We start from the raw sequence: 24282 nt of genomic DNA on the forward strand, positions 1-24282 counted from the left end.
ATGATATTAGTGATCAGACTTGGTAATGACATTTCTCCCCCTAGCTGATTGAAAGGATAGTGAAGGTGAAAGCAACTTGAATTCCCTCAGGTATGGTGTATAGCTATGCATACATAGCTGCACAGCCTCCAATTAACACTGATGCTTTTGCCTGGGAAAGCTATATATAAGCAAATGAAACCAGAATGATATGTGCTAGGAATTCATAACTGCAGTCCTCGTTAAAACAAAGTTCACTGTTACAAACATTTGATAAATCAGAATCCTGATAAATCACATTGACATAAAAAGAAATCATACATGACAGAGTTCACTTGGATCTTGATATCTATTTTCACCAATGACCACACAATTATGCAGTTCTAAAAGCAATGCAAGTATTTAATGTTTTTATGTTAGAAGATTTAGTTGTACAAAACAGACAACTCTTTGCAAGAGTAAAGATATCATACCAAATATTCAACGGTAATTAAACCAGCAGTAGTCTTACTAGTGAGAAGAATTCAGTTATGCTCTTTAAATCTCCAAAAAAGGTAAAGTATTTGCATAAATATTTTATGTAAACAACAATAGTGTTAGAAAAAAAGTAGAGTGTTATTAGACTGTGAGTTTGTACAGATAATAAACTATGCATTATTTACTTTCATACTAGTTAGTAGCAATACTACAGTGAATGTAACAAATTCCTACTCTGTGCACGACTTCAATGCCAGACTTACATGCCTTTAATAAATGCACACGCATTTGGAATGACCTACCTACTATGGTAAGGGCATGAAGGAAAGGACAACTAAGAAGACAGAATCCACAAGGATGGGGAGATATGTGCCACCTAAGAAGTAAAAAGTGGAGGGTAAAGTGACTTGAGGGCAATTGAAAATACTGTATGATCGGACCTGCCTAAACACTTCTCTATTTTTGAAAAATCATTGATTAAAGGGTAGACTCCTACAACAGATTTGGCAAAAGTACATTCTCAAAATAATATTGTAATATAGTAGATATGATCTATCACTTTCTCTCTAATTTATATTTACCATTTGGAGTTTAACCCTTTGATGTATGCAAAAGCTCTTAGCACACTAAATCCATAGCTTCAAAGTCTTTCAACAGCTTGGTAAAAAGAACATGACAGACATGTTCCTGTCATGCTTCCTGCTTCACATCAAAATCTGTTTTCTAGAGATTCCTAATGTCAACACAATTATGAAATGGGGATCAGTGGGAGGAAAGAACACTGGAGGAAGACTGACTGGGGTGCACATGGTGCCATGATTATACCTTGCATATTCGGAGAGAAAGGGTCAGTCCTAGAAGAAAGGGGAGGAGAAAAGCTTGGATTCTAAATCTTTGCTTCGTGACAGGTGCTACTAGCTCATCCCCAGACTAGATTTTGGTTTGAAGCTAGCTCTAGCATAAAAGGCTGAGAGGTTCCATCTTCTAAAGAGCCAGAATAAAAAGCCAGACTAGAGGTGTGGCTCAAGCAGCAGAGCATTAGCCATGAGCTGATCATGGCTATCATCAGACACACAAAAAAAGGAAAAAATAATGTCTCAACTCTTAGGTAAATTTTAATTTTTGTAACTTCTACTTCTGCAAAATGTATATTATAATATTTTCCTGTTACATAATAAACTTTATATATCAAGTCAACAGTGGAAATGTATTCTATAAATTTAAAATGCTTAACCCTGTGTAAGAAAACTACTAGTTGTTTCCACATGCAATTTAGCATGTCTATGCTTTTATCTCCTGATATTTCCACTTCCTATGCACTATACATTTTATCTGTCAAAATGCTCTTACAGGAAAAATAATGCATTCCTTCTGGGTCCATGTTTCATCACAAGCTTCTTGTTAGTCATATGAAGTGCCAAGAACCTAGAAAGGACAGGAGGGGAGAAGCACACCTCTCCAGTTTCTTTGTAGCTCTCCTTTGACAAAGCCTAAGCACAAACTGATTAGCTTTAGAACCATAGGGATTTGGTGTAACAAAACATTCCACAGTCACAAGGAACCGGTGCTTCCATCTCAAGGGAAGTACAAGATGTGACCTTGGTTGATCATTGGTGAAAAAGCTAGTTGTGTAGCAAGTTCAGAAGTTCAAAGAAAAAGCCCTTGTGCTCTGTATTGATTTATATTTTGAAGCTGTTAATATTAGAATGTTGTTTTAGCTTAGAATAACAAAGAATTTTCTACTACACAGCTGCTGACAGCTATGAAACAATCATAAATTTTCATGTGTATCAGCAACAAAATACTATGTTATAAAATCTGTTATTACTTGTACAGCACTGGTATCCAGCATATTTAAAATTAGAAAGAGCAACTTATGATGAATGAGATTTAAATAAGGACAAGCACATTTTCAAAAATCCCCACATATATCAACATTACTTCACAATGCTACACAAATGATAGTCTTCAAAAGAAACTTTCCTCAATTTTAATAAATAATTGTTTCTATTTTGATAGTAGAAAAGTAGGTTAAAGAAATAGAATTCATCAATAATAAATCTCTGAATGCTTCTAACTAGAATCACACTAATACGATACAACAGATAAACATGTATCATTGTCTCATTGAAATAATAAATGTTTTCTAAAAAGTTCTATATTGATTTATGGAGTGGCAAATAACTTGAAATAAGATTTTTAGAAAAGAGAATCATTTTACCTTTTCTTATGCTAGTTTAAGTACTCAGATCTTTTATACAGAAAATTTTTGCTTATGATTCATTTTCTTTTCTCCTACTTTATCTTTCTTATCATAGGGTAAATAGGTGAAGAAACAAGAGAATTAAACACAATGGCACTTTTATATTAAATTGATATATTTCTTTTTCTAATACAAGTTGGTATTCTCTTTCTTTGGGCTAGGAACTGTAATCAGGTAAGCTTACTGTTTTTACATACATATTTATTAAACACATTTTAAACAGATTTTTTATTAACAGATTTTTAATTGGAATTGTTATTTTATCCAATATGTTTTTTCCTATTATTTTAAAGCTCATATATTGATCCTACTATTATCCCACAAATACCCATCTTGGCTCATCAATTATTTTTTATTTATCTGCTTAATCTCACTAAAACATGTTTTGTCAAATGTTATGAGATAGAAATCTAAATTCCTTCCTTTTCAATTTTGCAAATAACTGATTTAATTAAACATCTCTTTCTTTCTTGTTCAGTTCACATTTTCTTATATGTGACATATTGGTATTTTCTATGCTAGACAAATAATAGTAGGAACAAACCTCAATTATGATTTTTGTTGTTTCATTTTTCTTTTTACTGTAACTTGACACCTGGAGTGGTTTTTCAAAAAGTTTATGGCTCTTTCTGAAATTATCCTTTTATTTTCATTAGTACCTCCAAAAATTTGGGAGGGGGGGTTGTCAGTTGTGGGTCTGGAACTCGGGGCATGGAAGCCATCCCTAAGCTCTTTTGCACAAGGCTAGTACTCTACCACTTTAAGCCACAGCACCATTTCTGACTTCTGGTTTTCTGGTGGTTAATTGGAGATAAGAGTCTCATGAAGTTTCCTGCCCAGACTGGTTTTGAACTAAGATCCTCAGATCTTACCCTCCTGAGTAGAAAGGATTACAGGCCTGGGCTACCAGTACCCAGCTTCAAGTATATATTAATGTTCTTTTACATTTAAAGAAAATCTAGTTAAGAGTTTTATTGAGACTATACTGTCATACTTACACATTCATCTTAAAAAATTTAGTAGACTTATATCTTTATATGCAGAAATATAATTGGAATCTCAATAAGTTGTTGTTCATAACTCATGATAAATAATATTTTAAAGATTTGTCTAATAATCCGTAATTTAGGAGAAGAATGACATAATAGGAAAAGAAATGACCATGGTAGGATGCAGGTGTATGTATTTAGGCTCAGGTCCTTTGTTTCTTAGGCTCTCTGAACTCAGCTACCAATCAGATTGAGTATATATCTCCTAAGCATACGTATCTGATAAACATTAAGTCTGATCATAACCTTTAATCTAATGTATGTCCCAGTTCTTTCATGTCTATCATTTGCTCCAGTTGAAATTGATAAAACTCTATGAGATGATAATTAGTGTTGTTATGACTACTGGCATTAAAACCAAAATATTAAAGATCTTTCTTTTTTTAATAAAAATACAAGCTCTTGTCATATCATCAGGTATGAATAACTACATTTGGTGATTATCGACTTCACACAAGAACTTTGTCCACCAATGCTGTAAATTTTCTGCTATTATACTTGTGATTGCTTTTCCTCCCGGGTTCTAGGGCTGAACTCCCATGCCTAGGTGCAGTCCCTGAGCTTCCCTGTTTATGGCAGCATTGGACCATTTGAGCCACAGCTCCACTTTTGGATTTTTGGTGATTAATTGCAGATAAGAGTCTGATGAACTCTCCTTCCCTGGGATGGCTTAGAACAGAGCTCCTCAGATCTTAGCCTTCTAACTAGTTAAAATTACAAGCATAAGCCACCAATGTCCAGGTATAGTTGTTCTTTCCCAATTAGCAGTGATTGTGCAAATGAAAGGAACTGATTTTAGGCTGTTGGCTGTTAATCTCACAACAGTTACTGTATTCCTTGTTACCTCTTTGAAAATATTTTAATCATTTGTTTTGGGGAGTTGTCACATTTCTAAAACTAAATTTGGTGTCCTAGACTAAAATGTGAATAAAATCAGTTAACTGGGGATGAAAGATTTTCATGATATCGTGACATGTTAAAATCTTTTTGTTTTGGAAACATAAATTGAAGAAGACAGTTATTTCAAGTCAGCTTCCTCTGGCCTACAGACTGCATACCTTAAACATTTTCCCATCAGTTCTTTAAACCTCTCTGCAGTCACCTTGTCTAACAGGAAGGGCTAATGCTACAGTGCGACAGAAAAAGGGATTCAGAGCAAAGCAGAGTTTTATGCCCTTGGTGATTTTTAAATATTATCTACAGGAAGAGAGAATGAAGACCTTTAGGAGAGTTTTGATACTTCTTTGTCTACATCTCTTGAATGCCTGGCTGTCTACATTCCTAGATATTTCCCCCTCCCAGACATAATTTCAATTAAAGGAGATTAGATAGATCCATTGATAGATAGATAAATCGGTTAGATTAGATTAGATTAGGCAGATGAGTAGATAGATAGATAGATGATAAATCCAAAGTTATCTAAGAAAAAGATGTCTCAAAAATAGTTCACTGTCCTATTTGGTCAATTAGAAAAATGTGAAAGCAAACACAACACAAAGTAAAACTAACAACCAGACATATGTTATAATAAATGTGAAAGCAAAATTTCCCAGGATGGGAAGCCGCTTCCCATCCCCCGAGGACCAGTGGGTCGCAAGTGCTGCTGTACTCACGGGTGAAATGGTTGGAAGTGGATGGATTGACACTGTCTCCGCTGTCAGCACTTTCACTGCTGGAAACTTCATCGTCCGATTCCCGCACAGAGGAGCAGGGTGAAGAGCCATCAACTTCTTCAAACTTCCTCTTTAAAATTCCACTCATAGCTGCGGCACTGTCTCATGTACCTGCAACAGAGACGGGAGCAACGGAGCATTGAAATATTTGACCGCCGAATGTGTTACCCAGACTCCAGAGTCATTTTTATGTGGCTTTTTATACATGAGCTGAGCTGTAGCTTTCCTTCGAAAGGAGCCCTAATCTGATTTTTATTTTTTTTATATTTTTAAATTAACAAAAATGGAATAAATATTTCAGCATGTGCTTACTGAAAATATTTCTATCTTTTTTAAGACGTAGACTTTTCAGTCCCTGAAATTCTATCAAGAAAATAAATACCTATGTCCTTGGATGTCTAAAATGATTACTTCATTATTCAAATTCCAGAGGAATTTCTAAAGGAAATTGGTAAAAACATTGATATTCAAGTTTCAAAATTCAAGAAACCCAATTAGCTGGATACAAAAAGGCATTTGAAATATATTTGGAATTTTAGGGAGTTTCCATTTTAATAAGGTGAAATTTGTCCAAGTTGCTAAAGCTGTTGTTACTTTTCTAGACATTTTCTTAGGGTACTTTTTGTGGGAGAAGCAATTCGGGGAGTGGGAAGGGTAGGGAGTGGAGAGTGGCATTGTTCTGTCTTTTGTTTTGTTTTGTTTTGTTTTCCCCTGAGGGTAAACCAGCTTTTTTCTCTCCAGGGGTTTCTTCACATTTCTCTCCTTTACCTGGCACATACAGATAAAAGAAGTCCCCCCCCCCAAATGTGAGGGGATTTTAGGAAATGAGCTATATATAAATTAGCTTGGATTTATGTAGATGACCTTCCATTGTAAAATTAGGTTGATTTAGCTGAGTACTACTAAGTTGATTTCATGTATTTCATCTTCTGCCTCATGTATGTCAGCTGATCTTAACTCTTATCTGAGTTTCTGAAGTCACCCTCTCCTCTCACTGTACAATACAGCTGTCAGTCCTGCAGATCAAGAGGAAGCAAATCCCTTAAAACTATTCCCAGGTCTGCAGTTACATTATCTCTGTATTGCTCTCAGAAAACTGTAAAAACCAGCCTTTCTCTGTGCAGATCACAGAGCAAGCAGTCTGCTCAGATCCCCTGATCTGGACCAACTCTCCAAGGTCTGATTCAGTAGTTTTCAAAGTGTGCAACTTGGATCAGTAGCAGCAATATCACCTGGGAGACAGATGGTTAGAAATGAAAATTCTCAGTTCCTACCTCAGATCCTCCAAATAAGGAGTAAGTAGGGCTTAGTACTTCAGGCTTTATGAAGAATCAAATCATCTGATTTAAATGTACATTCAAATCTGAGGGCTATGTGTCTACTCCAGAATGCCCCTGATTTTCCTTCCTAGGATCATGTACCATTTCTCGTAGGCACTTACCCTGTACTCAATTCCTTACCAAAATGTCTTCTTTGGCTATCCCTGATGTGATGTCTAATAAGAGTAAATACAGTAGTAGAGGTACCACTGGTATTTCTTCTTCATTTCAATTTACTCATTCATGTAAGCATGTGCTAAGTAACTGGTATGTGTATTCTTGTAGGGGACACAATGAGGTAGAACAAGCTAACTGCTCTCAAAGAGCAAATATAAATAGGCTACTAGGCTCTGTGAAATAGAGAAGACTCATGTTCTGCACCCTTTGCTTTTATTCATCCATGGCTTTGGTCTGATTGTTATGCTAACATTTTAAAATTTATTTATTTATTTATTTAATAATACTAGATATTGAGCTCAGGTTTGCTAGGCAAGGAACTGCCACTTAAGCCATGTTCCCAAGGCTATTTTCTTTAGTTACTATTGGATAAAGCCTCAGATTTGTGCACAGGCCAGCCGGTATCATTATCCATGCATTCAACCTCCTGCCGTAGCTGGATGGCAGGTGCATGAAACCATTCCAAGCTTTTATTGGTTGAGTGGAGCTTCTTGGACTTTGTGCCCCAGCTAGTCCTGAACAACAGTCATCTCTCCCTCTGCCTTCCAAGAAGTGTGAGCCACTGCACCAGGCTCATTGTGAACTTTTCTGAGAGAGAAAAAAAAATCTCTTTCAAATCTGATTTCACCACTATTCAGATTAGTATATTATTTTCTTCACCTAAAAGAGTGTGAAATGCATAAAATGTTCATGCATATCTGTGCAGAGTGATGAGAAAAAACATATTTTAAAGAAAGTCTTGAAATAAAAGTAGGACAGGATATAAATTTTAAAATTATTCACTTCAAACAAGATGCAAAGTAATTCAAGAGGGAGTGGCGCAGAGTAGTAAGATGAAAACCTATGTTGAAAACTATATTATTATAATTAGATATTGCAATGGGAGCAGCTAAAAACTGATAGCCTTCATAAGGTCACCTCCCTTCTCTCCAAGGTGCTTGGGAACAGCAGATTACTCAAGAAGCAATTAGGCTACAAAGAGCCATGCCACAGCACCAGTAAAGCATATTTGCTATTCTTTCCCCCGTTTCTCATTCTCAAGGATGAGAGAGAAAATTTTTGGAGAGATGATACAACAATAAACATCTCTCCTTTTGTTTTGGGAGTACACATGGGGCAGGCAAGCATTAAAACAAAGGCATTGCAAGTTGGATGCAGTTCCTGCCTCTATTTGTAGAACTGAGGATGCTGAGATAGTCCCAGGAGAAAGGAAGTGCAAGGAATACTATCAAAGCTAGAAATTAAACATTCAAATAACTACAGAGAAAGATAGCCTTTTCAAATATCCATGAAACTGGTTAAGAACCCATTTGCTTGTGTAGCAATGAAGCAGAATACTTGTCTATCCTTGCTGTCTTTTCAAACCACTGGATGATTGCACCATAATGTCACAACAAAATAAGAAGACGGAAGGACCCAGTGATGACTGTATATAACCTACAACCTACCTAAGAGTGAAGCAGTAAAGGAACCTGTGGTTTTTACCTCCATCATCAAACCCAACTGACTAAGGGAAAAAGGAACACAGGATTTAGGGACAGGACTCTATTAAAAAAAAGTGGTATCTGCCTGGTTTGTTTATATCCTGTGCTGAGTCTCTCAGAATAGAAGTACAACTGCATGTGGCTGGATGAGGTCCAGGTGAAAAGGAGGAATTTCTATTCTATATCTCTCATAGCTCCTTAAACACCACATGTCTTGTTAATTAAATTTACTCATATAGAATCAAGCAAAAAGGCATGTACATGCTTAGCAGGACTTATATCACATTAAGGAACTTCCAAAGGTTGGCAAGTCATTGATTTACTGTTAATAAAAGATACTGGAAAGGTCAACCTAGACAGTGGTCATTCCACCCCTGCTAATGTCTTGTCAAAGGCACCAATGCCTCATTTGGACTAGAACAAGAGCCCCATAATTATTCTCTGCCATCTAACTAATGTTTTTGCTTGCTGTGTTTTCCTGGTTGAAGGCAGAATAATAAATTAAAAATACAAATCTAACATATAGCTTAAAACTCTGTAGTGGCTTTGAATTTTCATCTTATACAATTCCAATCCTTAAAATGACTTTTAAAGTTTTTAACAATCTAGACTAGTTAATTTATCTTTGTTTTAGGACACTGGCCTTGTTGGCATTTCATTTCTAATAATCCTTCAGTTTCTCCAACCTGCCATTTTATTTTATTTATTTATTTATTTATTTATTTATTTATTTATTTATTTATTTATTTTGCCAGTCCTGGGCCTTGGACTCAGGGCCTGAGCACTGTCCCTGGCTTCTTCTCGCTCAAGGCTAGCACTCTGCCGCTTGAGCCACAGCACCGCTTCTGGCGGTTTTCTGTATATGTGGTGCTGGGGAATCGAACCTAGGGCATTGTGTATCCGAGGCAGGCACTCTTGCCACTAGGCCATATCCCCAGCCCCCAACCTGCCATTTTATGACCTCTGAGATGTTTTCTATACTTTTTCCTCTGATCTTTCCATGTTTTCCCACCTCATTTACACTTTCTGCATTCTGATTATTTACTTATACATTTCTAAGTTTCTTAGGTATTATTTTCATCTTACACTAAAAGTTCAATTATTGTTTTCACCTTATGGTAAGAGATATAAAGAGATGGATTTTTGTTTTCTTAATTAACATTCAAGGGCATTGCAGGTAATAAATATTATGGGACTGGGTGAAATCCTTTCAATTCTACACTTTAATTACTAAAGAATGTCTGCTTTCTTTGCCAGACTAAGAGCTCCAGAAAGACAGAAATCAACGTTCACCCCACTCACCACTTCCCCTTTCTAACATATTATATGATATATATCATTTAATTAGAATCAAAATAAGAGATAAAATGGATCTCAACATATCATGGAATGTTTTTCATTATAAGCAATAGAAAAGCCAATTACAGACTAACAAAAATGAAAAGCACATTCGAAAAACACTAAACAAGTTTTCACTAAAACCAAACAGAAAACCAAAATTTACAAAATGCAGAGACCAGGAAGGGTTTTGGGATTACAGGTGTAGAAATTCTTTTATCTTCTCCGTGAGTCCTGCTGTTACTAGCTCTAAGCTTCAGTAAATTGTATGTCTCATATTTTAATTTCAATGCTCCAAGAACTGAGCCACTGTTTTAAACCTACCTTGGATCAGGTATTTGTCAAATGATCATTCAACTACTTAGCCAATGGATAGAGAGGAAGACATAATAAGCAAGGAGCCACCCAAATAGGTTTTACTCAAGAGAAGTTCACTCAGAAGCTTAATAAGAATAATTTAATAATAATTTCAAAGCCAACATCCTCTCCTTGTGTAACACAGGTTTATCTTACATTTTCATTGAGTCTTTCAATTCATTTCTTGGGAATTATCTGTATCTATCCCTACAGCCCCTTGTCTTGGTGTTAAATTTAATTAAGAACATTATAAAATGTTAACGAATTAGTTATTTACATGTTAGGTTGGCTGAGCCTATGCTATTTCACATTTGCATGTGACATAACCACTATTGGGAAGCTTATGAACACCCTTATGAAAATAAGTGCTCAAAAATATTGATGAAGAAAGGGCATTGGTTTTCTATGACTACAAGAACAAATAATTTATTACATATTTATGGATTCCTGGGAAGATAAATAAAATTGTGAGGCTAAAGAGGAAGTATTACAACCCAATATGAAAGAAGGTAGGGGTGGGAGGAGTCCTACTAAATATGTCAAATGGCTGAAGTTAAATTTTGAATATGTGGTAAAAATTTTGTTCATTTTGCTCTTTTGGTGGCCTAAAGAATTCCACAGCTTTCACGGGTAACACATGACTTCTTTCCAGCACATTCACATGTCTAATGTTTACACTTTCTTCTGTTCCTATTTCTTCATGTTTTGTTATTTACTTAAAAGAAATTAAGATTCAGAATATCTTCCTTACTCTCAAATCCTGAAGATCAGGTTGTCTAATTTTTTTTTTTCATGTCATCGTGGCATGGCCAGATTTTGCAAGTTAAAAATATAGTATATCCTGATGAATGTGAGTTTCATCTAAGAAGAAACAAATAACATTTGGGAGACACACCAAAATTACTATTTTTGTATTTTATGAAATTCAAACATAAATGAATGCTTTTTTTCTGACAACCCTCATTGGTTTTGGTTGTGGAAGTAAATGACTGTTTAAACAACAGACATAATAAAGCCAGATATGGACTGGAACCATGTACAGGGATGTTTTATTCCTGTCTTTTATCAATCAGATGAAACCCAGTATATAAAACATGTCATTGTAGGGCATCATGAATTTACCAAATGATCATAAAAGTTAAATGGAGGTTAAGGGCTAGCCTGCTTATCTCTAAAGGAAGCACTTTTGGCCTGCCAAGATTTTGCCTGTATGGTAATGAAGGGGAAAATTATTTTTTTTAATTTGGTAATGGGGCAGTCTGTGCTGTGATCTGCAATCTCTTTCCTAGGCCTGATGAGCAAAGGCACAGTTCACTGAGTTCCCAATAGTAGGTTCTTATTCCATATAGCTCTTTCAGTAACTTAGTAAATAGTCTCCCATGAACAATAGAAGATAGAATCTTATCTCTGCATTGCTAATTTAGTACATAAGCAAAATGAGGGTAATCTTTAACTGCAAAAATTGGTAACAAAATGATGTTTTCTCTTTGGTGATTCAGAATGTAGGAAGGAAGTAATTAGACAACTTGTATTACGATGATGCATAGAAAGGGTTATTTTTTTCATTCATGATTCCTTAAAGAAAATAAAATATATTTTGCATTTTTCAAACAGAAAATGCTAAGATGTTTTTCCCATTCACTGTTAAATTCATTGAAAATTGTCAATAGTCTACAGTTGTCATCACACAAATAAATATTTAAGCAGCTACTTTTTTAAAAGAAATCATTTTGGGGAGATTTCATACTATCTGAAAAAAATATTTTTTTCTAAGATGTTTGATTTAGTTTGGTAAGCTTTTCCTTGTTCCATCCTGAAGTACTCTCCTTTATTTTCTTTCTTGTTCTAATCCATTGAATATCCATATTGCTGCCTATTGACCTACAGTGCTAAGCAGACCAGGTAAGAACATTGCTTCTGTGCTAAGTATTAACTGATATTATATTTCTCTGACATCACCCATAGTCAAAACTAATGCCAAGTGTTATTTTGAAGACCCTCTCTTTGGTTCAATCATGATGTTCCTACTTTTCATTGCTACTTCTAAGAATGATCTTGTGTAAACTAAGATATCCTTAAATCCAGCAAAGAATTGTAGTTTTATCTGATTTTTTGTTCCAATATTTATGTCACTTATATCATATTTATGTGTTTATGTTTCACTTACGTGTTTCTAAGCTTACAAATGCAGAGAAAAACGAGACAAAAGACAAATGAATTATATCTAGGAATTGGAGAAAATGAACTAGACTTAAATTTTATAAAATCTATTATGACAAACCACATTAATTACTTCATCAAAGATTCTTTGCAGGTCAGGATTAGAACTCAGTATGTCTACACTAAGCTTCAACCATTAGGATCTTCTCCAATAAACCACAGATGGCAGCTGTAATGCCCAATGTTTTTATTAAAAGCAAAAAGCACACGTGATGTGGAGGGAATCCTTCAAAAACTATATTTAATATGGTTATTTATTAGAAGATAATCCCTATTTCATGCTATTTAGGCAATTATAACTCAGCAAGCAAAAGGGGTTTTGAGTATTTATCACTTCATAAGCTTGTCATTTCTCTGAAATATTTAGAATATATTCTTCCATCATACTAGGGCCATTTCTGCCTAAATCCATTTGGCAAAAAAGTTGCTTTTCTACTGCCAGAAGGAGAGATATTTGGCATTGATTTCACAAGGTAAAATCCCATAAGGTGTTTCCATGGGGCACTACCAATGTGAAAAATGCTGCTGGTGGATTGCCAGTGTGAAAAGAAAGAGTCAGCCAGAGGCACCGCTCTTGTCCAGGTGGCAGTGTAAGCCAAGAACCCTGGGAGCACTCCTGCTTAATAAATATTCCTGTTGGAGAAATGACTGTGGGATTCCCTACTTATGTATAAATTCCTCATACAGGAGTTGCCTGTGATTTTTGAATTGCTTCTTGTACAGTGAATCTTACCTCTTTGGAGTTTGATGATTTACAGTTTTGAGAATTTGATGAAAGAAATTAATACTCCCCCCCCCCAAAAAAAGGAGTGCACATAAGCACAAATGCATGCCATCTATTTATGGATTTGGAAGAAAAAAAACCTCTGCTCTGGTGATTGGAACATTCCCTCTACTTTGGTCAATATCCAGAACTGAGAGAAATGATTCATTGTAAACACTTTAGTACAGAGTATCAAAGAAATCTGAGAACCTGTCATCTCATTTCATACTCCCCTTATAACCAGAGTAATCCTCTTTCTAGTACAGAGCTCATTCCACCTTTCTCATGTTCTATTCTTTTTCCCATTCCCTTCCCTCCCACACAACCCCAATGGATCTGGGATTGAACACATTGTCTTTTCTAGATAACTTCTCTCCCATTTAAATACATCCTCAGATCTCCTTTATTTCTGACATGTGAACCAGAGCATGTCCCAGAACATCCCCTACCAATTTTCTTATTTTTTTCAGTTGCCATGTAGGATTTTTTAAAAAAAATTACCAATTACTAGCCTTGTCTTTAAATATGTGGCATGATAAAAAGGAATTGTATGAGATACATTTTCTAGAAGAATGTCTGCCTTTCCAAAAATTTAAGCATAGAACTACCCTATAACCAAGTTATTCGATTCCTGAGCATTTATCCAATAGAGCACAAACAAGGCTACAGTGAAACCACCAACACAACCATATTCATTGCAGCACTACTAATCATAGGCAACGTATGGAATCAGCCCAGATGTTCCTCAAAAATGAATGGCTCAAGAACATGTGGTACATGCATACAAGCATTTTTAACAAAGGAAATTGAGCTTTCAGAATTCTACATCATTAGCTCAAAGCTGTAGGGCTGACCCAGCCCTTTGTAGAGAAATATTCCAGCAAAGTAACACATTGGGAGCAAGCCATCTCTGCCTTGGCAACATCTGGCCCATACATTTACCATACTTATGACTTTCTATTAAAGTTGCTGACTTGTCTGACAGTTTTCTCAATTGAGTCTGTAGTTCCTTATGCACTCAACTGTATTCTAAAGCATGTTCAGTAAACCATGGTCATATTTGAACCAGTTATATCCAGCATACCATTTGAAATTATGCCTTTTTCTTTTGTCTTTCTTCCCCATGGTTTTACCCTTGAAGTCACTGTAACTGATTTGGGTACCCTAGGTATTGTATATACCTTTATTGGAATTAGGGAAGGGAAGGGGAACATCAAAAGGGAGAGATAAAGGATAAAAAATGAACCAATGCAACAGCAATACAAAACTATATGCTCTAAATCAACTGTACAACTCGGGGGGGGGAGGGAAATAGCGAGGGTGGAGGTGAGAGAAAAATGAGGGAAGAGGTATTAAGTTGGATAAGAAATGTGCTCACTGCCTTATGTATGAAACGGTAACCCCTCTGTATATCACTTTGACAATAAATTTCTTAAAAGTGACATAATTTTAAGTAAAAGATTTACTTCTCAGTTTCAATTTCCACTCCATGAACACAAGGGTCAAGGTATGACTAGCAACCAGAGTCTCTAAGGAAAGGTGATCCTTGTCATCTACACTAAAGGATAAAATCCCTGATCTCTCCACAATTGTTAATTTAGCCTAATTATTCACACACTTTTCCTTCCCTTTGTAGACTTTGAAAACTCCACTGATGGACATGACATGTCTTCCAAGAAAAGGAGTGGATGGCTCCTCCACATACTAATGATAAAGCAGTTATTTTTTACCCTGTTTGTGGGATCCCAAAGAAGCTCCTCATGTTACTTGCACTATGTGTCACTAAACAATATTCACACAAGGAAGCCAGAATTTGGTTTTGATTCCTCTGTCCCTAAGCTTTGATTCTCATCTGATGTTTGACAGAATGGTATAATTGAATACGTACTGGCTTGGGTTTCAAAAACCCTTCCCTAAAGTTAATCAGGATGCTGTTTAGGTAGAAAAAGAAGAGACATTCAGGCAAGAACACAGTAAGCTTGCAAAACTTGGAAAATCCATCCCAGGCCACTTGTAAGTTTGAGCCACAAAAGTACTAAGTGAAGTCATTTAAAAATTTATTTTGTATGCTTGCTTTTAAAGCTAAATAGCAGTACTTAGGCTAATTCCTTCAACAATTGGCAAGACTTACCACATGGAGGGGGGAAAAGTCCACACAGAGTTCCAAAGTAAAAGAATTCACAATACTTACGACTGCATGGTTGGAATAGGACATTGTTTTTCCTCTCCAGTACTTAAAAGTTTTTCTTTGCTCTTTAAGAAGGCTTTTGATAGTGAAATAGACCAAGTAGTATAGATCAAGGGGTATTTAGGAGAGATGTCTTCCTTCAGAGGTAACATCAGTCCAGTGCAAAGACAAAGGGGCTTAAAAAACACATTTCCTCCATAAAATATCTTAAAGAAAATATGTCAGAATAAAATAAGCTCAAGCTTTAGAATTGCATTCCTTTAAGCACTGGGAACCTGTGAAACACATCATATAGAAAATAAAGAAAAAAATTTAAAACTAGAACAAATAGAAAAAACTACTTTAGACATTTGTTAAGATGTATCACCACAGATACAGTCTGTTTTTACTGTCCAAGATAAAAAAAAAACAACACAATAGTTATTCAACCTACAGCTGGCATTATATTCAGCAGCAATTGGTAGAAATAATATGTTGTCGGAGATTAAATAACTGGATTTTCAACTCTCAGTAAATTTTCTGCAAGCACGAATTAAAACTTGTTCACAACATGAGTAAGTCATACCAAAGCCATACAATCCTTTAGAAGCTGGGAACTCCTGTTTAGGAGTTTTACACTTCAAACAAGTTCCAGAAGAGCAGAGTCAAAATATTCTTCCAGCTTATCTAAAATGTACTAACAAAATAAACTTGCCAAAAATGCACACTGAGTGTGCTACTATACAGATAATTTGTAAGCAAAACTCCAGGTGCATTTCTAAATTTCTTTTGAACCACCTGTGACTAAATCAACTGATGCAATATTGTTCAACATTATGACTCACAGGAATTTTTAAATTGCAATTTGTCTGTGCCATAAAGGTCATTTCATGATCAAGTAACCCAGAATGTTATATCATTAGTTAGAACCTAATGGGTGCCAGTTTCCCCCTGTAATTAAATAGCTCAGCCATGGATGAGGCAGAAACTCTAAATGGAGTAGAGATGAACAACTATTTGATTAATGTATGAAGACAACGTGGGAAATTGGTAGAGTAAAAGGGAAAAGTTGGGAATTTGAAAAACAGAAAAAGCTATAAAATAAGAGAGCTCTGAAAGGTACATGTTGCCACATCATTCAGAAGGAATTTTTTGGAAAGTGGGCTTCTATGTGCACAATTGATATCTATAAAGTCACAGGTTGTTTAGACCATTGCGATCATGGCAACTGCACTCTGTACTTGTTTCCCTGAATTCTAAGCATCAGTTCTCAGTAAGACCTTGATACAACATCCAAAAAGAGACTGGTTGTTATCTACTTCTGGAAAATAAAATTCTGATTCATTTATAGAAATCGAAAATGTTCTCTCAAAATTCTCAACAACCGATTTTAAATGACCGTGCTTATCAGCATCAGTGAATCTACTCATGAAGGTTGAAATAAATACTAGCTATCATTATAAAAGCTCTTATTATGTACCAGACATGTAGCATGCTATTGCATTTTCGCTTTGATTTTTTTTTTTTTTAATCAGTCCTGGGCCTTGGACTCAGGCTGAGCACTGTCCCTGGCTTCTTTTTGCTCAAGGCTATAGCACTCTGCCACTTGAGCAACAGCGCCACTTCTGGATTTTTCTATATATGGGGTGCTGAGGAATCGAACCCAGGGCTTTATGTATACAAGGCAAGCACTTTTGCCACTAGGCCATATTCCCAGCCCCTGCATTTTCATTTTGAAACATAAAGTCTCCAACATAGTCTATTGTCATTACTATTGTCATTATGGGGTTCACAAATGTTAAATACTGTGTCCAAGACCATATGACTTACAAATCATAGAACAAATCTTGGAAATAACAGCAGGGTTGAGACTTCAATGTAAGCTCTAACTACTCTGTTACTTAACACAATCAGCTATATAGTAACGACCTACGGAGAAAACAATATACAATGCAAAGTATTTTTCTAAGTTTTTGTTGGTTGTTCCTAAGGTGTACTAAATTTATAAGGTTTGAAACAAAATTACTCAGGTTGATGAGGCAGGAATTCTATGGCCTTTAACATGCTAATCTTCAAGAGAGCCAGAATCTAAAGCAACTTGGAACCAGTTCTCATTCTTTCAGAGTATCCTTTGATACAAAGCTCGTGGGACTAATATTCCTTTATATCTACAAAATTCCTGGCTATCAATTCTAACAGCACTAGCTATTTCAAATTTCATAATGCAGAATGGCATTACCTGTAATTATTTTTCAGATGTGACATTTGATGGCTTATTGGCTTACATTTCTGGCTTAGATAATATGAGGCATGAAAATATGCATGAACAACTAAATGTACTTGTGAATGGATATGGGGATCTATTCGTTGTCATGGAGTTAGTGGTGAACCAACAATTCCTCCTATCAAATATAAGAGAATGTGTTCAATTGGCCACCAGACATTGAAACTGAGATGGCATACATTCAGCTACTGAAAGTGGCAAACACAGGTGTAACTGGTACTACTGTGTAGGCAAATGAGACTACTATGTTGGTCTCTGTGTTTCTTGTTTTATATTTTTAGAGATTATTTCTGTATTCGATGTAATAGATACATTTCTCTATTAGATGTAAGTTAATTTTATATTGTTAGTGGCATTATATGACAGGTTCCTATTATAGCAACAACAATAAGTTCCTATTTATTTGGAACTTAAACAACTTTTAGCACCCTGAGCATAAGAAAAGCTAAACATTTTTTTTTTTATGTTTGGTTCTGTTATTGTATTCACTCTTGGTGGGGTGTGCACACATGTGGGGTATATGTGTATATCAGAATTTCAGAATACAGAAGTTTAGATGGTTATATATCTTTCTCTCATTGTTCAGTAAAATGGTAATTTAGAGCATGGGTCTAGTAAGCATGAGGCTCTATGTTCAATCTGTAGTACCTCTCGCTCTTCTCCCCCCCCACTCCTGCTTCCAAAGTCTAGTGATTTAGAATTTAATATCATATCATTAAAATATTCACAAAGATCACAGAATTGATCATTAAATTGTTCTCAGATAAGGAATAATTGCTGTGTTAAAATAATAATATTAAATGAGGAATAAAGGTATATAAAATTAATATAAAATGCATCTAATAGAAAGAAGCCATTTGGTGTGAGAGGGAAGTTCAAGAACAGTTTCATATTACACAAGAGGTGAGTGAAAGAGTAAGAATAAAGATTCTGATGCCACATACTGCTTTCCACTGTTCTCAAAAAGGCAGAGTAATTGACACTATTGCTCCTATGAAAGTTATTAGCATTCTAAAATACTGACCTTTAAAGTTATAAACTGCAGCTCTTTGGAGAGTTAGTTTACAGTGTGCAGATCATTTTCCAACTACAATAGATACAATATCTGTATGTTGCTGCTATAGCTCTAGACAGATTCTTACAACTCACTTCTAATTTTATTATACTTGTATTTTTCAAAAAATTGAAACACTTTCATGTAGACTCTATGTTAAGCAATAAAAATGACAATTCCTGTTTCATTTCATAAGAAACATCATGTTAAAATAATGATCGCCCTGAACACTCGATAATTATTTTGAACATTTTCCTCATTTATGGTGAAAGTCATTGAATTCTTTATATTTCATAGGCTCTAAAAGTTAAATAGGACAAACATGGTGACACTAAGACTTAAAACCTGCACATGAGATTTTGAGATAACACTAGTTATTTGTAGACTTGAGACGATGTTTCATGCTGCTAGACTGAGTACAACATGCTTCTCTAAAATTGTCTCCAAGCCTACAATATGGTCTCTAAATTCATATGAAGGCAAAGACAGACTGCTTATCAAACACACACACACACACACACACACACACACACACACACACACACACACACACACACACACGGAATTCAGTGTTTTAAAATCCATAAAGATTCCTTGGAAGTCTGACCTAACAATATTTCTTTAATTATCCTAACTACATATCTCCAAGGATTTGTTTCAGATTGCATCATTTACTCTTTTACTTCTCAAATTTGATTTGAATTGTGTTAACATAAATACCCACAGTTTAGATGCACAGATCAGGACCCTAATGTACAAGTGGAGATTTGTATGGAAGTGCTACGACCCAAGTAAATATAAAAAGACTTCAAAGTTTTGAATGCATTTGCATAGAAAAATAAATTATACAGGATATTCAAACCCATAAATTAGCTGTAAGACATATATAGCTCTCTTGTGGCTCACAGAAGCACAACAATTTCTTTTATTTCACACTGATCTATTATCACATTTCCTCCAAGAGTCTTCATGACTCCCCTCCTTTGCCAACACTGTATTTTTATTTCTATATTCAAAATATTCTCAATGGTACCAGATGTACCTACAGAGTTAAAAGTGTTGAACTACATAAATGAGTTTTAAACCTGGTTCCTTCTTCCTTCTCCATCTAGAACTCACAAGGGATAGTTGATACAAACTATTTTCATGATCTTAACCAGAGATAAAATAATTTTTAGTAAAAGTTTTCTGATAAAATCTGAGTCATCAGTAAAAATATTTTATTTAGCTTGAACTATGTACAATATAAGTTTGATATCATGTATAATATATAGCACATATTTTAGTGGATACAGTTTGTATATTTGTATTAAAACATGGATGTTTGAACCAGACCTTAGGATATTCTGGTCATCTGCAAAGAAAACAATGTATTTAAAATATATCCTTTTAGCTGATGTTATTGAAAGTTCCACAAGAAAAAGTGCTTAGAACAAAATAACAATTTTGCATTAAAAAATCAGTTCTGTTTCATAAATTAATCTCAAAGTCCTGGATAAATGTCGTACTGCCTCCACAAAGTGATCTGGCAATAAATGACTACTACATGGTGAATTTCATAAATACTTTTAATAATTGTCTTTCACTACTTTAAATGGCCATTCTCTGCTTTGTTCCCTCCTCAAGTCCCTAGCCGCTTAAAATAAACGATATTGTTGCCAAACTGGCACATCTTAATTATTACAATAAAACTAACTCCCCTTTCAATGCAGAGAATAATTATTTCTAGTTAAATCTGTTCTGGTTCTTTGCCTGTAAACCTCATAAGATTCACTTTTTACAAACATAAAAGGATAAGGTAGTAATTTCATGATGAAATGCTGCTTTGCCTGTTCATTTTTGCCAATATTTTTTCATACACATACATCCTGTAATATAGACTGTATATTCTATGTATGAATGTATATTCATACATTCTTTCTCATCAACAGTGTAACTGGTAACATGATACATTGAAGTTTTAAAATGATAAACACAGATTATGCTGCTTTAAGTTTACTTAAAATTGGTTGTGGAAATTCAAAGCAGTGTGGACAATAAAAGTCATTACACATTTGTTTGGTGCAGGACATATCTGACCATGATGCAATCACACATTTACCAAAGTGTGATATCTAGTATATGCGGGGGGAAAAGAATTTTGTCCTGGAACATTTATGAGGATCATTTTACAATCCTGATTGAAAATAAAAGTCACAGGAAGTTGAATATGTTGACTGCAAAACCACTGACTTAAAAGAAATTTAATAACAGTTACAAAAACCAAAGCAAAATCTAACTCAAAATTTTAAAAAAAGAAATCACTTCTTAGTGAAATTATGTAATAAAAGAATGCTCTCAAACTCAAAACCTTCTCTTAAAATAAAATGAAAATACCATTTATTAAAGCTGTTCTTATGTTGTATAGAATATGAACAAAAGAACTCATTATTGAATTCCAGATATCCCACAAAAAACTCTCAGGCTGAGAACTCAGTGTGTATTGAAAGCACCCATTCTATAAAAGTTGTAAGTCTTCACATTTATCCTAGACGTTTCAACTTAGAAAGCTTCCCACAATCAAAAGCTTACCCAAAAGATAAAATTATTTCGAAGCCCAAATTCAATTTTTTCTCACATTCAATTACTTAATCAACAACAACAAAAAATTCAAATAGGGCAAACATGAAGAAAGACAAATCAATAAAAAATAAGCAGATAGATACAGAGATAAACAAGTGAGTGAAGGAAAGGCTAAAGGCAAGAAATACCCTGCCAAATGCTACAATTTATGTAGCCAATCCTTATCAATGTCTTTAACAGAAATAAAATCAGGCTCATCGCAAAATGTCACTATACCTGCGTATGTTTAAAATGACCAGGGTTCTTATCCTGTAAACCTCACTCTTAGAAATAAAGCACAGCTCATTTAACTTCTGCAAAACACTGTTGCTGAGAAATATATATATATATGTGTGTATATGTATATACACACATATATATATTTATTTCTTTTTCAGGCAACTGATTCAAATTTCCACCAGCTCGGTGACCTTTGAACTCCCTTCTGACCCCCTCCTCTCCCTACTGCAGTCAAAGCCTGGGAAACATCTCATTTGCATAAGGCTCCAGCAGTCCTCCAGCAGAGGAGACAGAATGCTGGGTAAGGAATTGTGCAAATGTGGCTCTGCCTGGTACCTGAATCCCATTAGGACAGGGATATCCGATGGGGAGTGGGCATGATCTTTACTGGTCTGTGGACATCACCTTCCCCATCTACTGATGAACAAACATTTTTTCCTGTTTGTTTTAAAGTTTATTATCTTTACTTACAATCACCCCACCATCAGAAGCTGTCTGCAGCAACTATGGTAACCAAGGAAACACAAATAGTCAAATATTTCATTGATATATGTGTGCAAAGTCAATTTTAAATTGTCATTAATCTCTTGTTTTGGAGACATGTTTTATATATATATAAATACATATACAAAATATATATGTGTGTGCATAATCTATATATAATTATGTATTTCATGTATAATTTAAAATATGAGGTACTTCTTTTTGTAGTGGTAAATAGCAACTTACAGGCATAAAATTTATTAGACACTAAAGAAATATATGAATTTACTACAGTAATCCTGTAAATTGTTAAACGTGCCCAAGTGCCTTAAGAGACCATCATCCTAAACAATGGCCAAAAATTGTAAAGAATTTAGGTCCCAGGGTGCCTTTCATAGCAATAAAAATATAGAGCAAAGTTAAACTGTGTGTTTACATGGAAAGATCGGTATAACAGTAGTGCTTGTCTGTTTGGCAAAGATGCTCAATGCTGTGCTATTATTTCCTAAGGTTATTTCTTTCCTTGATTCGTCTATTTGGAACACAAACTTCTCCATTGCTCATAAACCTAAGAAGTGGTTATTTTCTAGTAAAGGTCATGTGTATGCCTACCTTATAAATATCCACAAAAGCACATATTCTCTTTTTTTGAAATGGTGAGTCAACAGAAATATCCATCAGCTCACAATCCATTCATAATTATAAAATTGAGGTAATTTGTTGTTGTTTTCCATTTGTGGATCAATACTACCTACAATATAGATGGTTTTATGCAGTAATTTTTGCCATTGTGAAAACAAATATAACAGAAAACAAAAGCATATATAAATTTATTTATATACATATACACAAATGCATATATGTTTACCAAAGTGCAAATGTTTTTTAATAAATACAAGTATTAAAATTTTTTGTTTAAAATTTTTAAGTAATTTAAACCTGTAAATCTTTCAGCATACTTTACGACATAAAAAAAAATTCTGAATGAATTATCTTCTAATTTATACGACACATAAACTAATGCAATACAGAGTTGTTAAGACTGAAAAAAATTGAAGCCTTTTTTATTTGAGAAATCTATTAGTGGTATTCCGGTTCATGTTATTTTTATATACACAGATTAGAAATTAATGGATAAATTTTTTCTCAACCAAATATTTTTGATAGAATAAATAACTTTTCAGTTTATAATGGTATCAACATTTCTCTGTTATAACTGGCAATATCAAAATTTTAACAATGTTCGGTCAATTCAAGTGCATCCTTCATATTACATACGACAAATACCCTGCAAAGTTTTTGTTCCAAGGTAAAGCACATATCACCCATCCTAATTTAGATTCAGTCAAATACAAGGAAATGCTGGAGGAATTTATAAAATCACCGACCTGTTCAAATAGCTGTAGTCTTAGTCCTTGGACGCTTTATTCATTTGAATCCCAAGGAAATTGATTATCATTTTATAATATGTGTCAGCATAACGGAAGCCCCCGATCTTCCTGGTTCAGCGGAATCTTCTTAAATTTCCCAGCCCTGTGTTTTATTGCTGGTACCATATGCTTTATTGTTCAGCGACAAGAGCTTCACTCGGCACAAAGACTCATTACCTACTGCCTGCTGCACGGCGTCAGCCTCAGAGAGGCTGCCTATATGTGATCACATGGAGTTTTGTCTGAGAAAGCCAGGCGTGCCACTGACTTCACTGTGTCTATGGATATTTTTATCAGCTGAGGTCTACTAGGAGGGAGAAATAACAGGCTAGGAAGGTGCTCTAAGTCATTAATGTAGCACAACCTAAGGAAATCCTTCCACAACATTAAAAAAAATTACCATAGAAAATGCTTCAGCAAGCATTCAAGAAACTGGTTAGCTAGATTTTATATTAATCAGAGGCTGCACAATTATTTATGGAAAGGAAACTCACAAAAAGCAATCTCCTACCTTACATTTTTACAAGTACTCTTGTACAAATGGTATCACGGAGACTAGCCCTAATGAATGAGCTGGTAATTAATATGCTTTAACCTTTTGATTGCCGGTATGCCTTTTTTGCTTGTTTCCCTAAAATGATCCATTCTACTTGCTCCAAATCTCCTCAATTAAAATCCCAGTCAACTTAAAGATGCTCAATATGAATAAAAATAGATATACTCAATCCTTTTAATAAGGTCAATGAGAGGGTTGAGTCTTTTACTGAAGTATATAAATGAAGTGGATGAGTGAGGTGGATGATTAATTTATCTTCTCAAAAGATGACACATTCCTAGAACAGCTGATTTAAAAGAACAATGAAGATTTTAAGTTCAAGATCTAAAGGACATATGGCTCATATTAATTCTTAAAATTGCAGTAAC

General features: G+C 34.8%; 1 protein-coding gene across 1 annotated transcript in view; it reads right to left on the minus strand.

Annotated features, from left to right (window-relative positions):
* Nucleotides 1-24282, minus strand: part of Csrnp3 (cysteine and serine rich nuclear protein 3) — a 157639-nt gene that overhangs the window by 72031 nt on the left and 61326 nt on the right. The window contains exon 2 of the mRNA XM_048345306.1: nucleotides 5382-5552. Coding sequence (XP_048201263.1) covers nucleotides 5382-5529 — 148 coding nt within the window. The 5' untranslated portion in view covers nucleotides 5530-5552. The remainder of the gene's footprint in view (nucleotides 1-5381; nucleotides 5553-24282) is intronic.

The sequence above is a fragment of the Perognathus longimembris genome, chromosome 4 (genome assembly GCF_023159225.1).
Source record: "Perognathus longimembris pacificus isolate PPM17 chromosome 4, ASM2315922v1, whole genome shotgun sequence".
Taxonomy (NCBI): domain Eukaryota; kingdom Metazoa; phylum Chordata; class Mammalia; order Rodentia; family Heteromyidae; genus Perognathus; species Perognathus longimembris.